The sequence below is a fragment of the Ambystoma mexicanum genome, chromosome 2p (assembly GCF_040938575.1).
Source record: "Ambystoma mexicanum isolate Mex_15411 chromosome 2p, UKY_AmexF1_1, whole genome shotgun sequence".
Lineage (NCBI taxonomy): Eukaryota > Metazoa > Chordata > Amphibia > Caudata > Ambystomatidae > Ambystoma > Ambystoma mexicanum.
In genome coordinates this window covers 1,346,753,568-1,346,769,833 of record NC_090923.1, presented here as the reverse complement: position 1 = coordinate 1,346,769,833, position 16,266 = coordinate 1,346,753,568, and the positions used below count along the sequence as shown (strand labels likewise).

Sequence of the window (16,266 nt, the reverse complement as noted above, 5' to 3'; positions counted from 1 at the left end):
CCCACGTTTTAGATGTCCCAATTGACCACAGTGGTTGGCTTTCATTTCCTATAGTCTTTCTGAAGGCTTAGTTTCTCCATTGCATGCTTGTTTTGCTCTCTCTATCTCCTTCCCCTCCTCTCTGCTTTCCAATTTCTTGTCAGATCTCGTATTATATTTCGGGATGACTTCTTCTAAACCCACATCCGCACCATTCCAGAGATTCCCATTTTGCTCTGTCCTAGTTTTAAATGGTATCTACGAAGAAGGACACCCTACAAAATCACTGAAAATGGGTGTGACTGCAGGTGGTATCAGATTCTTAACACGCACAGCTGTTGTACATTGTCATATCTGGTGCATACAACAGAAAACCAGTGTTGCATGATACGTTTATGTACACAGCAGGGAACGAGTGTTAGCATGATATGTTGGGTACACAACACACAACGGGATGAATGTAGGATGGGTAGCTGGGCTGACCAGCACACAAAGGGATTTGTAGTGCAATACCTTTACTGAATGGGCACTGGGGGTATGTGGCACAATACCAGCTCTACTTACACAGGTTATGTACCCTGTACATGGAATAATTGCATATTTGTTCATTGGTGATCAAAAGATGAATCACATTTTGTTTTGTGTTGCGCTCTGCTATCAAATCCCTCCCCCCACCTCTATGTGCCTTGTTTATAAGTGTGGAGCAACAGTATGCAAGGATATCTGAAATGTTATTCCTTTGCTACCAAAGCTGACCAAGAGGGCAGGTAGCTTATTGTTGTTATCCTTGCGCTGGGGTAAAATAACCTACATGAATTGGTAGAGTAATGGCAGCTGTTCGTCGGTCAGGGTATGAGATTGCCAGAGGGAGACTGTATTCTGTCTGCCAATCACGTGAGTCCCTGAAAGAGTATAGAAAGCATAGGACACTTTCAAGAAACACGGCAGAAGTGGGACAGAGGTCAATTTCACTCTAGCATAGCACAAGTAAATAGGTAGAGACTAGAAAGTAAATAGAGATAAGAGATTGGGCCTCATTACAAGTCTGCCGGTCTGGAATTAAGGGTGCTGGTATGTTAGGGAGAATTCTCTGTTTAGGCTGAATTTCCTAACCTAGTGAGTCCCCCAGCAGCTTTGCTGGATTTTTGGGGTTTATTTTTTTCTCCTGCCAAAAGTGAGACTCTTTTACCCTCACTCTTGGACATGATCTGAGTGTGTTTCTTTGAATCTAGATGTGTTTAATGGGATATGGGGTCTTTTACTCCATAGGGTTTCATGTGTTTTTGTGATGTGTGTTACCAGCACCCTCCGTGCAGTACCACAGGGGTGTCATAGTGACCCCCCAGTATAGACTCCATACTCTGAGACTGACTACTGTCTCCCAGGGTATGTAAAGTCACCATTGACTTTACTAGTCTTAAATTCTGAACAGAACCAGTACAAACCATCATATTGTGGACATACTGGCTGGGGCAATTCGATTGCCCCAGGGTCTGTTAGTCGAGGGGGCACGTCTCCGTCCCCCCTGATCAAGTTTTGGCTGGTGGCAGTGGATACTACTTATTATATTCAACCGCGAATATTTTCCTATTGGATTTCCCATTGTTTTAGGATACTATCTTTATTTAATTATTTAAGGTAGCCTCCAACATACCGCCGGTTTATTTAATTAATATTAATTCTCCGGTTGGTATTTTTTGCCAAAACTTGATTCTAAAAGGGCGTTTGTGTTCTCTTCTGTGACTCCAACCCAAGTCGACCCCTTTGTTCCACTTTTTGGCGGGCTTCTCCACAGAAGCCCTCCAAAGTGGTGCCACTATGTCGGGGTACTTAGGAGGGGTGGAGGGGAATTTAGGCACCCTGGACTGAGTTGCCTAGGCAACTCAAGTCGCACTCCGTCCTGATTGGCCCAAGTGGTGAGCCGGCCGGCTCACCACTTAGCATGTTTGAGTGACAGCTAGGCTGAGTGAATGGGGGTTTTTCTGCATAAAAGCAGGGCTTTGGGGACTGGAACTTCAGAAGTCGCCACAGGACCTAAGAATCCGATGAGGGAGAAGCTGAGCCGATGTGCCACGACACCACGACCGGTGGAGCCCTGCTGGACCGTCTCACCACTTTTCCCAACGACAGAGGAGATCTCCCGCCGGAGAGTCTTCTTCCTTTGACTGGTGGGTATAACCAGTTTCACCGTCTTTTCGCTTTGCCGACGTACCTCGTGGCCGCCTTCCCCGTGCTAAGCACCCCGGCAACCGAGATACCACGTTTTACCACGACCGCGAGACAAAGGTACCACCTTTTACCGGAAAACTCAGCGGCTGGTTTCTGCCCTGGTAGTGCAACGACCTGCATCTTTCCTCCACGTCGAGATCTTCTCTTCCCCTGGACGACGACGCAACTTGCAACCACTACCAGGAACAACTGCCACCGCTGGAGGATCCTTCCCACTTAAGGTACCGTGACCCGCCTGGCTTCCCTTGCAACCGATTGTACGGGGTAGATTTAGCCCCCGGCTTTTGAACCTGGGTTAGCCTGGGACACTAAGCCTCTCTAAACTCTTTTCTGAACCCTCTGCAAGACTTTCGAAGCCTAGTGTAACTGTGTGATCTTGGGTGCATTTGTGCTCTTCTCTCTCTAAGAGTGGGCCCAGCCTTTGGACTTTGGCTCACCAGTGATTTTTTGCTCTCTGCCTGGCTAATAGTGTTCCTGAATCGTAGAGTGGGGTAAACCTGCATATTCTGTCTTTTTCCCTCCCTTTTTCACGACCTTAGTAGAGTGCAATTTAGTTAAGCGCTCACCTCTGTATGAAAATAGGTGCTGTCTTACTGTGATTTTCTAATAAGGGAAAAAGGGGTGTATATATCATAATAGTAACTGTGTTTAGAATATTTTACAATAAGAGTGCTGGAGTGTTTCAACTGTGTGTTCATAAATAAATAATTATATACTTTGATACCAAAGCTCTGGTCAGTGTTTGCTTGTATTATTGTATCTGAGTGCCTATTGAGTATACTTTGCATACTGCCTAACTCTTATTGAGGGAAGTCTGACTGCTCAGCCACAGCTACCAGGTAAATCTGGGTGGTACAGACCGCTACCAAGTGGGTTTACTGCTAACACCTGCAGTCTTAAATCTTTTGCAGTGGTCCCTAAGGGAACTGCACAGGTTTCTGCCTAACACTGGTGTACAGCGGTGGGATTTGTATTGAGTATACACTTTAGAGTGCTTGAGGATACCTTAGTACAACTAACCACAAAGCTTAGCACTGGAAAAGTAATCTTTCTAACATGTCAACTATGGAAACTTATAGTCAAGAGTCCCTTGCTACAAAAACTGCTGATTGTTTAAGAGTATTGTGTAAGCATAAGAACCTCCTGACTAAAGGCAAGAAAATGGAGTTAATAGAAAGGTTGTTAGCTAACCAAAGTCTGGATGATGGGTCTGAGGAACCTACCATGCCAGAAAATGTAGATAACAGTATAGAAATTGATATTGATCCAAATATTGATAATCTTGAGGAAGAGTCAGAAGAGGAGGGTGAGGCTGCTGTGACTGTCCCCCCTAGGCCTCTGTCTGCCCTACCTGCTGTACCTACTGGGCCTTTACCAAGTCCCACACTAAGTCCTCAATATCTCGAATTAGAGAAAATGAAACTTGAACTAGAGTTCAAGAAAGTGAATACTCTGGCTGAACAGAGACATCAGGAAATGAATCAAGAACGAAGGCTAAGGGAAATGGAGCTCAAACATGAGCTAGAAATGAAGAAATTGTCTGTTGAAAATGCTTCTCTCTCTGGCTCCTCTAGAAGTTCCAGTCCTAAAAGACCCCGGATGCCTAAAGAATTGGTTGGTATGTATGAGCCTAAGTTGGATGTGTTGGATTGGTTGTCTCTGTTTGAATATAATCATGGGCTCCAGAACATCACAGGAAATTACTTACTCACCTGGTTGTTCTCTAGGCTTCCCCCTGTTGCAACTGATGTGGTAATGGAGTTGGGGGAGGAGGATAGGAAAGAGTATGAATGTGTGAAACTATCTCTGATAGCTAGGTTTGGGAAGACCCCTTCCCAGTATCTTAAGAGGTTTAGGACCCTCAAAAAGAATGATGGTACCCCTTGGGCTACCTGGGTGAGTGAATGTTTGAAAAACTTAGAGGGATGGATTAAGGGTTACAAGGTGAACACTTATGAAGGTATGAAAAATCTTTTTATGTTGGAGTCAATTTATGATGCCTGCTCTCCTGAGCTCAGGCAGCACTTGGCTGATTCAAAGGAACTAGATTCCAGAAAACTAGCTAAGGCTGCTTACTTGTGGGTTGCCAACAGGGCCACTCACAAGGATTCAGGGGTCACTCAGAAAAAGGATGAGGGAAAGCAGCCGCCTAAAGTGAATCCAGAGAATTCTAATACCTCCCATGCCAAAGAGGGCCACAAACAACAAAATAACCAGGGTAAGCCCCAGGGTAAACCGAATCAGGCTAGTGTACCGTCTGGTCAACAACCGGAAGGAGGTCAGAACAAGCCACACTTTCAGAGAGCATTTGGACAATGGTATATCTGTAAGACTACTGACCATATCAAAGGGGATCCCAGATGCAAGGGTAAACCTGCAGGGATCAGCACAGTCTCCTTAGACTTCACTCCTGAGGATGAAGTACAGATGACTAGTGCCCACTTTGAACTCTTTGTTGAAGAACCCTTGGGTCTTCAAGCAACTGTAAACTTAGAGCCTATGGGTCTGGTTAGTCCCGAGAATAGGGTTGTGTATACCTCCCTACCTGTTAACTATAAGGTGTATTATGTGGACAGTGTTCTTGTCAATGGCCAGGATACTCCTGCCAGGAGAGACACTGGTGCCAGCAGAACAGTAGTGGATGAAAGCTTCTTTCAACCTGAGGATGTGGCAAAAGCGCCCAAAGGTCCCACTAAGATGTCTGGAGGCCCTGTCCAAATGGTTCCTATTCTACCAGCCCTCATTCATTGTAACAACATGACAGTGAGGATCCCTGTCAGTGTTCAGACTGAGGTGCCTGGGAAAGTCCTGTTGGGGAATGACCTGAGAACTCTAGGAGTAGTGTCACATACCCCCAGACCTCCCAGTATGGAGAACCAGAACCTAACCAAATTGGCTAGAGAGGCCACCTTAAGGGACCCCTCTAAGCCTGTGGGAACCTCTACTGAGACCCCCACTACAAGCCCTGGTGTTAGTAAGTTGACCTCTAACCCAGGCACATCTCAGGCTAGTACAGTAGGGAAATGGGAGCCCCAACCAAGCTCCATCATTGTTCCCCCAGTTTCAGAGTCTGTGACTCACCCTGCTTCTGAGGAAGAGGTGGATAGACCTACTGGGCCCCTACCTAGGCCTAAGAGAACTGGTAATTCTGAATGCTGGTGGAAAACCAGGAAAGACAAGTCTAAGGCCAAAAACCTTCAGACTGTTGGACCTTCTACTGAAGACCCCAACTCAAATCCTAGTATTAGGGGGAAACTCCTAAAGTAGGTAAGGTTAGATCTAAGAGGAAGGGGAAGCAGGTACATTGCCTAACCCCAACCCCTCCAACCAAGAGGCCGAAGACCCAACCTGCTCCCCCAAGAGAGGTGGTAAGGAACCTTGGAGGGCCCTCTAGATCTAAGGGAATCCTTTATAAGGACCCCTTGAAAAAGCCTAACACAGGTTCAGAAGTTGTAACAACTTCTGAGGGACTGGTCAACCAGATCCCCTATAACTTTAAAAAGACTGATGTTCCTCAAAGGGTTTGTAGGTCCTATATCTTACAAAGGAAAACCTTTGCTTGGGCCATAGAACATAGGTCAAGGTGTCACCATCAAAATGCTGATGGACTCTCTAGGATGTATGTCATCGACTAGAGGTATGAGGTTCATCCAGGAGTGGATTAAATCCTCCTGTCCCTTAGTCTGGGGGGGGCGAGTCTTAGGGAGAATTCTCTGTTTAGGCTGAATTTCCTAACCTAGTGAGTCCCCCAACAGCTTTGCTGGATTTTTGGGGTTTATCTTTTTCTCCTGCCAAAAGTGAGACTCTTTTACCCTCACTCTTGGACATGATTTGAGTGTGTTTCTTTGAACCTAGATGTGTTTAATGGGATATGGGGTCTTTTACTCCATAGGGTTTCATGTGTTTTTGTGATGTGTGTTACACAGCACCCTCCGTGCAGTACCACAGGGGTGTCATAGTGACCCCCCAGTATAGACTCCATATCCTGGGACTGACTACTGTCTCCCAGGGTATGTAAAGTCACCATTGACTTTACTAGTCTTAAATTCTGAACAGAACCAGTACAAACCATCATATTGTGGACGTACTGGCTGGGGCAATTCGACTGCCCCAGGGTCTTTTAGTCGAGTGGGCACGTCTCCGTCCCCCCTGATCGAGTTTTGGCTGGTGGCAGTGGATACGACTTTTTATATTCGACCGCAAATATTTTCCTATTGGATTTCCCATTGTTTTAGGCTACTATCTTTATTTAATTATTTAAGGTAGCCTCGAACATACCGCCAGTTTAATTAATATTCATTCTCCGGTTGGTATTTTTTGCCAAAACTTGATTCTAAATTGGCGTTTGTGTTCTCTTCTGTGACTCCAACCCAAGTCGAGCCCTTTGTTCCACTTTTTGGCGGGCTTCTCCACAGAAGACCTCCAAAGTGGTGCCACTATGTCTGGGGTACTTAGGAGGGGTGGAGGGGAATTTAGGCACCCTAGACTGAGTTACCTAGGCAACTCAAGTCGCACTCCGTCCTGATTGGCCCAAGTGGTGAGCCGGCCGGCTCACCACTTAGCATGTTTGAGTGACAGCTAGGCTGAGTGAATGGGGGTTTGCTGCATAAAAGCAGGGCTTTGGGGAATGGAACTTCAGAAGTCGCCACAGGACCTAAGAATCCGACGAGGGAGAAGCTGAGCCGACCTGCCTCGACACCACGACCGGTGGAGCCCTGCTGGACCGTCTCACCACTTTTCCCAACGACAGAGGAGATCTCCCGCCGGAGAGTCTTCTTCCTTTGACTGGTGGGGATAACCATTTTCACCGTCTTTTCGCTTTCCCGACGTATCTCATGGCCGCCTTGCCCGTGCTAAGCACCCCCGGCAACCGGGATACCACGTTTTACCACGACCGCGAGACAAAGGTACCACCTTTTACCGGAAAACTCTGCGGCTGGTTTCTGCCCTGGTAGTGCAACGACCTGCATCTTTCCTCCACGTCGAGATCTTCTCTTCCCCTGGACGACGACGCAACTTGCAACCACTACCAGGAACAACTGCCACCGCTGGAGGATCCTTCCCACTTAAGGTACCGTGTCCCGCCTGGCTTCCCTTGCAACCGACTGTACGGGGTAGATTTAGCCCCCGGCTTTCGAACCTGGGTTAGCCTGGGACACCTTGGCTAAACTTTTCTAAGCCTCTCTAAACTCTTTTCTGAACCCTCTGCAAGACTTTCTAAGCCTAGTGTAACTGTGTGATCTTGGGCGCATTTGTGCTCTGCTCTCTCTAAGAGTGGGCCTAGCCTTTGGACTTTGGCTCACCAGTGTTTTTTTGTCCTCTGCCTGGCTAATAGTGTTCCTGAATCGTAGAGTGGGGTAATCCTGCATATTCTGTCTTTTTCCCTCCCTTTTTCACGACCTTAGTAGAGTGCAATCTAGTTAAGCGCTCACCTCTGTATGAAAATAAGTGGTGTCTTACTGTGATTTTCTAATAAGGGAAATAGGGGTGTATGTATCATAATATTAACTGTGTTTAGAATATTTTACAATAAGAGTGCTGGAGTGTTTCAACTGTGTCTTCATAAATAAGTAATTATATACTTTGATACCAAAGCTCTGGTCAGTGTTTGCTTGTATTATTGTATCTGAGTGCCTATTGAGTATACTTTTCATACTGCCTAACTCTTCTTGAGGGAAGTCTGACTGCTCAGGCACAGCTACCAGGTAAATCTGGGTGGTACAGACTGCTACCAAGTGGGTTTACTGCTAACACCTGTAGTCTTAAATCTTTTGCAGTGGTCCCTAAGGGAACTGCACAGGTTTCTGCCTAACATGGTACCAACGTACCGGCACCCATTCCGGACCGGCAGACTACAACTGTGCCTGCTGTGATCTCTGCACCCGGCAGGATCTGACCTGCAGGGCGCATTGGCCCCGGTAGGCACGGTTTTTACTGAAGCACTGGCACAGTTAGAAACAGTGCCAGTGCTTCCATCTCCCCACTCCCATAGAGTCCTATCGGACTCTATGGGAATGGGGACTTACGATTTCCGTCGCCTGAGATCCCGGGCCGCTGGGACTTGTAATGTCCCAGTGGCACCGGGATCTCAGGCGGCGGAAACAATGTTACCGGGTTGGCGGCAACCCACCGGTGGCACTGGCGTTACTGAGGCATTATAACACCATGTTTGTCTATATATTAGATGGAAACGGAAATAGTACACAGATACCACTGCCATGTCTTATTAGATTTATTTGTAATGCATTCGCAGGGTTTGATTGAAGAGCTCGGATGGGGCCTCCAACCGAGCCTCCTCTCTGTGAGGGAATAGATCTTTAAAATGATATGACCCCCTACTGATTAAAACAGTACAAGAGCCCGATCACCCAAAAGAGCGGGGAGAACACACCGCCACGGTTTACCAGCTGTAAAAATAAAGAAGAAGAGATGAGTTCTATAATTGCAGACCGGGGATGGATTATTTCTACCTCAAGATAATATCCCTGTCAAGACTATTCAAGGAACTATGACAATAGGTTGGAATAGGAAAGAAACACTCCTTACCACTAGTAGTGTTGGGATCAATCCAAGGTGAAACAAACGGCAGTGTAAAATAATAAATGGGAATGTTAGTGAGGGTTCTAACCCGAACGGCACGAGGAGCGCACTAGTTCCGGGTTGGTGCACACACAGCGCAGCGTCCCCCTGTGCACTTGTTGAAGAAAGGTAAACGCAATTCCCAATGTCCGATATCAGACTTGATAGAAATGTCAACGAATCCCAGACGGTAATCCTGTTAGATGTGCAGTTCAGGGCTAGGAGCAAGACTTGAAAGGGTCCTGTTAACGTGCGGGCAGCAGAAGTACAAAATCGATTTGGCAAGGCAGTCCGTGAAAACAAGAAATAGGTCCTGGTACACCAACCTGGCAGTAAAGTACAAAGCAGCAGACAAGACGGTCCGTTAGGCAGGCAAAGGTCAAGAATTCCAGATATTCAAGAAAGGACGAAGACGAAACTTCAAAGGCGTCAGCAACTTCAATCAGAAGCAGCGAGCTGAATGAAAAGACTGCATTTATCCGAAAGAGAAAGCAAAACGTCAGAGCATGGTGATTGGAGGCGCAGGGCACATGATAGTGCAGTGGAGGATCATGGTACTCGTAGTTTGTTCAACCCCTGCCGCAATCTCCATTGTGAAAGGAATGGGGGAATGAAGCGCCGCATACCATAAGGAAGGAAAACATGTTTGTGCGTACCTTTTAAAGAACAAGCCCGTCTTCTGGAGTGATGTGCACGGCGGGGTGTAACAGCAGCAGGAGCGTGAGCGGAATGGGTTCCGCCGAAATACTAGAGCCGCTGGAGTCAGCTCCAAGTACACACCGTCCAAAAACAGAGCGGGGTGGAGAGAGGAGAAAGAGAAAGCTGTCGGCAGGAGAGAGAGAGGCTGCCGGGGGAAACAAGCGGGAGCCCGCGGCCAGCCTGCGGAGATATGAAGCAGGAACTGCGGGGGGAATGCAGGTGAGCAGCAGTGGAGAAAAGAAGGGAAGTGTAAGAGGGAAGAGAGCGAGAAGGCGACCCGCGAGAAGGCCGAGCCAGAGAAACAAAAGGTACGGTCAAGCGTGGCCGTGAGAAAAGGAGAACTAGCGTGAAAAGGAGAACTTATCGCTACCCAAAGGTAGCGAAAACGCACAGCAAGAGGGTTGCAACGCGATGACCGCTGGGGGAAGTGGAGCTAAGTACCTCCCAGCGGTCGCCATGTTGAAAAACCTCTAGACCGGCAGTCTACGCAGGGGAAGGAACGTGACGGAATATCTGCTCCGCCTCCTGTCGAGGACCTGCCAACGCGGAAACAGGCGCCAAGAGCATCAGCGGATGACATTCCTAGGGGTCCTGGGTTGAGAAAATCGTATTCTTTGTTACTGATAAATTCTTCAGCGCTGGCTTCTTCCAAGATGGGCAATATTAGTTCTCTGATTGATTCTGTGGGGTCTGACCCGAGTTGTCTTTAGCTTGAAGTGTCCTGCAAGAGACTTTGGACCATGAGGTTGTATGCTGAGGTGTCCATGATGACTATTGCTCCACCTTTGTCTGCAGGTTTTATGGTTATAGATTCATTATTTGGTAGTGATTGGAATGCTAGTCTGTTCTTCTTGGAGAAGTTCTTGTAGCCAGGAACTAGATCTGCTTCTAGTGTATCAAGTTGTTTTAATAGAGCCTTTTCAAATGTAATGGATTCGGGAGAGATACCGTTCGGTGGAGGATAAAAGGTGGACTTGCCTCGTAGGTTGGTGACACCCTTCTTTCCTGTAGTGGTGGTGATGGAGCCAAAATATTGTTTTAGCCGGATTTCTCACCAATTGAGCCACTTCTATTCGACTCTGGAAAGGGTCATGGTCTGCCGATGGTACAAATGAGAGGCCTTTCTCAAGTAGGTCTATCTCATCTATAGATAACGTGTATGTAGATATATTCATGATAAGACTTTGTTAATGTTGGTCATGTCTCTCTAGTTCGCCTTCAAATGTGGGATCTACTCGGCTAGGGATCCTGGCTGTCCCTGTTGTCCCTGTCCGCGGCCTCTGCTGCGGGTTACAGTTGGTGACTGGTTGTGCCAATGGACCTGTGGCTGCCAGTTGCCTCTGCCTTTGTTCTTGCCTCTTTTCCGCCCGCCTTGAAAAAAAGGTTTGGATGGATGGGCCGTGTTGGGTGGGCCTGTGTTGTTCATGGAGCTGTTCAGGCCGGATGAGTTTGAACCACTCCCTGAGCTGCCGCTTGAAAAAGACCAATTATTAGGTCTGGTTCTATTATTCTGGATCCCTTTTTTATTGTGCTGGTTTAGATGCTGGCCTGGTGGAGCCGGGTTGTTGGCACTTATGTCTTCATAATAGGCGTTTGTGATATATGGATAGATCTTTTCTTGTGTATAGACGGATAGATCTTTTTTGAGTTTAGTTATTTTTTTGTTCAGGTTAAAGTCTCTGAACTCCTTCATTGTTGCATCCAGGTCTTCCTGGATCTGCAAACATATTTATTTGTAATTCACAACATCTACAAGTATAAGGTCAGTGTTGGGTCAGCTGGACAAATCCTAAAAGTCTAGCATAGAGAAAACATATTACGAGTTAGCCGATGTGGAAATAACATTGCAGTAATTCTGTTTACCGGCACGTTTCCGCACCGGCAAACCACCGCCGGTGGGATAGCTGGAATTACCTGCAGCCAAGAGCTGGAGGTATTTCAGCCACCTCATCACAAAAAAATAGCCTGTATTACCAGCAGCAGTTTTGCCGGTACCGGTAATACCAGCAAATCCCCCCACGGAGTACTATGGGACTCCATGGAATGGGGATTTACCGCCCTTACCGGCACTTGTAATCTGCCTGTAATTCCGGCAGACCAAGTGCCACTAACAGTAATTCTGTTTGGTGATATCCTGCCGGATTTACCGGCAGGATACCACCAAGCATGTAATGAGGACCGTTTTAAGGTCTTGATCTGTTCGATGATGACAATGACATGTGATATGTGTTGAAAAATCACTTTTCTGTTTTGTTGACAGGCTCGACAGATGACAGTGCAAGCAATGGCATTCCAGCATCAAATGGCTGCAGCCAACTCTCCAGCTCAGCCCCCCAGCCCAGTTCGCTCAACTCCGAATGTTCCTGGCTCCGTGCGGGCAACTCCGGGCGGTACGGCCAGACCTCGAGTAGCAGTTCCTCATCAGGTATGTTTCAGGGCTTCCTTTACAGTCTCCTTGCTTCATAGGCAAAACTTCCATTTTTTTAGGGAAGGCAAGTACATTGCAACTTTATTATGTTTCACATTTATTTATTTATTGTTTGCTTGTTAGTCGTTTATACAGGAAACACATTCTGTTTCAAAGCACCCACAGAGCAGCAGGCAGGGAACATGGGATAGCAGTACAATTAAATACAACAACAAAAAATACAGAGGGGGAAGGGACGGCCGAATCTACTATACCTTGTGAGTATTCAAAATGTAAAAGTGCAGGAAGGAAGAGGGCAGCGGGGTAGGTGCTGTGGTGTCCGTGCTCAAGGTGAGCGACAGATGAAGTGCAAGGTATGGTAAGTGCTATGCAGCCAGGAGCTGTGTTGGGTGGAAAGTGCGGAGGGTGTCGCGAGGCAAGTGCTGAAGAAGACAGATGCTGGGGAGTTTGGGTGTGAATGGTCAGAGGCCCAGAGGATGCATAAGAGTCCAAGGCACCAATCACAGCAACTGTGGTATTAGCAGAGGAAGGAAAAAGGGAAGGAGGAGGAAAGAGGAGAGTCTTGAGGTGCTTTCAGAACTTCAGAGCGTCCTGCTCAAGATGCAGAGGGAGGGGGAAGCTTTTCCAGAGGAGGAATCGAGCTCCGGAAAGCAAGCAGCCTCCTGCTCTCTGTTTAGCAAAACGCTTTACACACAGAGAGTTGGTGCCGAGGAATATAGAGGTATAGAAGGAGAGTATTTGGTAAGAGAAAGTTGCAGATAGTGTGGTCCCCAGCCCTAGACAGCCTTATGGATGATGCAGAGGGATTTTAATTTGATCTGTGGAGTCAGTGGAGGCTTTTTAGGGCAGGAGACATGCAGTCGCTGGGCTTAAGGCCAAGTATAAGTCTTGCTGCTATATTCTGGATTAGCTGAAGGGGTCGCAAAGTGGAAGAAGGTAAATTGAGGAGGAGGCTGTTGCAATAGTCAAGCCTAGAGAGATCCAGGGCTCGGGAAACATTGAGCTTCTGGGGGAAAGTGAGAAATGGGAGAATTCCTTTGAGAAGGAACAGTGGGAACTGGGACTTCTTGGCAATGTACTGCGTGAGAGGGAGGAAGGACAAAGAGGAGTGAAAGATGACTCCAAGGTTTCTGGCTTCAGAAGAAGGAGCATGGAGAGGGCCCATGGTGGGAGGCCAGAGAGAAGGGAAGAAGGAGGAAGCAGGGGTCCCAATCGGAAGGAGCTCAGTTTTTCTGGCATTGAGGTAGAGATCATTGGAAGAGCACCAAGCCTGGATGGCAGACAGGCAGTCAGGGATGAAGGAAGGTGCGAGTGAGTCAGCAGGAAGACTGAAAAAGAGATGAGTGTTGTCTACATAACACTGGAAGTTGGTGAGAAGAAGGAGATGAGGCATGCCAGCTGAGCAAAGTAGATGTTAAAGAGCCAGGGGGAGAGGATAGATCCCTGCGGGACAACACAGGTGGAGAAGGAAGTAGGAGAGAATGTGCCCAGGATGATATGCGAAGAGCGGTCAGTTAGAAAAGAAGTTAGCCATTCCAGTACCTGTTCCGAGATACCAAGGGTATCATGGAGCTATTGTATAAGGATGTAATGGTTGACAGTGTAAAAGGTAGAAGAGAGAGCAAGTAAAATGAGGACAGCTGAGTAATTGGAGTCCAGGGATGCAAGCAGGTCTTCACGGGTGTTCAGAAGAGCAGTTTCCGTGCCTCTGGATGCTCGGAATCCAGATTGATGATTGTGGAGACCACCAACTAGTTCAGTGTACAAGTTGAGTTTGGGCAAGGTCAGATTCTCCAGCAGTTTCCCCAGTAAGGGGGTGATTGAAATAGGGCGGTAGTTGGATGGACAGGTAGGGTCTGCTGAAGGCTTTTTTTAACAGTGGGCACACAAGGGAGTGCTTGAGGGAGGGAGAGAAGGAGGGAGGAAGGCGGGTAGCCAAGGGGGTGTGGGATGGGTAGGTGGGTGAGTAACAAGGGTGTTCAGGATATCCTGAGTTTTGATGGCAAAAGGTGTGGCTAGTGCATTGCAGAGGGCCTGGGAAGAAAGAGGGGTGGAAGAGATTGTGGAAGGGTTGTCTAGCTCCCTGCAGATTTTGAAAAGTTCAGCCATTATATTGGATGCACCTGGTACTCGTGCCTGAATGTGGGCACTTTTCTTGGCATGGATGGCGAATCGGTTTTGCCCTTGGAGCAGATGGCACACCAGTTAATCAGAGGTTGAGACTGAAGTCCGCCACTTTGGTTCCGCTGCTCTGCATTTTTGTTTCATGGCTGCAAGTTTGGAGTCATACCAAGTATTACACTTAGAGGCAGGTTTCATGCGGATCCTCATGACTGGGGCGAGAATGTCAAGGGTATTGGTGATTAATGAGTGAAGATTGCTGAGAGCAGTCTGTGGTAGAGTCTGAGGTAGAGGAGATAGGGGAGATGAAGGTAGAGGCAAAGGCAGCGGCTGACACTCGTTTCATCAGGTGAATGTTCGAGTACGAGGTTGGCAGGGCTTTTGTGGGTGCGGTAGGAGAGCTGAAGGGACCGAGGTGGGAGGAAAGGAGCGCATGGTCTGACCAGGAGGGAGGGGTCACCAGAGGTGGAGCGAGTGAGAGGTCTGAGTGCATGATGGCGTCCAGGGTGTGTCCAGCTGAGTGGGTTGGACCGGAGGGGAGGAGGGAAAGGGAGGCACAGTGGTCAATGAACAGAATGGATGCTGAGGCAGCAGTGTCTGTTTGGATGTTGAAGTCACCCAAGAGGAGGAGGTTGGAAGTAGATGAAAGTAAGGAGGAGGAGACATCAGCCCATTCAGAGAGGAACAGGGTGGTAGTGCCTGGAGGCCGATAGATGGTAGTTATGGTAAGGGTCAAGGAGGGAGAGATGACCAACTTGCAGACCAGGCTCTTGAAGCAAGTGTAGAGTTGGGTGGGTACAATGGAAAAAGGAACTTACTTGGGATACATTACGGCAACCCCACTGCCAGCACAGTGAGTTTGAGGCTTGGAAATGATCTTGAAGCCGACAGAGTGGAGGGAGTCAAAAGCAGTGACTGAGCTGGCATTGAACCAGGTCTCTGTGAGAGCAAGAAAGTCGAGGTCAGTGTCTTCAAGAAGGAGGCAGATGTCAGCAGAGTGTTTGTTGGCAGAGCGGGTGTTAAGAGTTGCCAGGTTGAGGAGGTCTCTGCCTTTGAAGGTTTTTTGAGGTGGAGTACAGGGGCGTGGTACTCAGGTCAGGGGAAGAGGGACAGTGTGAGTGGGGAGGTGAGAGGCAGCAGAAGGAAGGAAGTTAATGAGGGGAGGCAGGATCCGGTCAAAGAGTAGGAGGTTGGGTTGAGGACCCTCAACCAGGATAGTGCCTATGTGGTAGACATTAACGATGCAGCGTTATGAAAAGCCAGCCAAGAGGACCTCCCACTTGGTCCCACCGTTAATGGGAGAGGAAGTGAAAGGGGAGAGAGTAGCGATGAGATGAGGAGTCCAAAGTTCTGGAGGGGAGACAGAGAAGAGGATGCCCATGAAGACCTCTCTGGAAGTTGCGCTGAGGTAAGTAAGTGTCTGCGTTGGGATGGCCAGGGTTTGCAGGCAAAATTTATTTTTTGTGCTTTTTCATTCCAGACTTAGTGAGAGAGGGGGTATAGTAGATAGAGTAGCAATTAGAGAAGTTCGAAAAGATGGTGAGTGCAATTAGGGTGACAGAGGGAAATTGAAAGGAGAAGGGTGACTGCACGGCACAGTTCTGACCTAATCTCACAGGTGGTCTAGAAGTAACAAAGAACACAATGCAATGAAGTTAAAGTGCAGGATGTAAATACACACAGCTAAAATCGAATTTAAAAAGAAGGCCAAAAATGCAGTAAAAACAGGGTGCAGGATGTAAGTACACGTACACACAGCTAAAAACAAAATAAATTAGATGAATGAGTAGTTATCCCACACAACCCAACCTTGCAGTAGAGGTGGGCAAGACTGCAGCGTACTTTACACGCTTAAGAGAGAGTAGAACATGCTGAAAACCGTGTGTCACAGCCTTTTGATGTTATTTGATTGTTTAAAGCATTTGTAAACTCATACAGTTGATTGCGACTACTTGTTTTCTGAAACATAGTGGGCCTCATCACGAGTTGGGCGGTAAACGTGATTCCCAGTGGAGAATTTTCAGCGCAATTACCGCCGGCGGTATTACTGTGCGGTTATTGCACTGAAAATCTGCATTTTTCCAGCTCTGAGCTGGGGGTAAACACGCCATACTCATGATTGGGCAGACCCTTGAATGCAGTGGTAACCCCTTAACCACCGCATTTGAGGGCTACCGCCCAACTCGTAATGAGGCCCTGTTTCTTGTTGGAGGCAATGTTCAGTTGTATAC

The 16,266-nt window shown here is 47.7% G+C and overlaps 1 protein-coding gene across 2 annotated transcripts in view; it reads left to right on the top strand.

Moving 5' to 3' along the window:
• MYO15A (myosin XVA) overlaps positions 1 to 16,266 on the top strand; it is a 3,541,761-nt gene that overhangs the window by 1,627,853 nt on the left and 1,897,642 nt on the right. For both annotated transcript variants that reach the window (XM_069645706.1, XM_069645705.1), the window contains exon 36: positions 11,747 to 11,911. In XM_069645706.1, the coding sequence (XP_069501807.1) occupies positions 11,747 to 11,911 (165 nt within the window). The remainder of the gene's footprint in view (positions 1 to 11,746; positions 11,912 to 16,266) is intronic.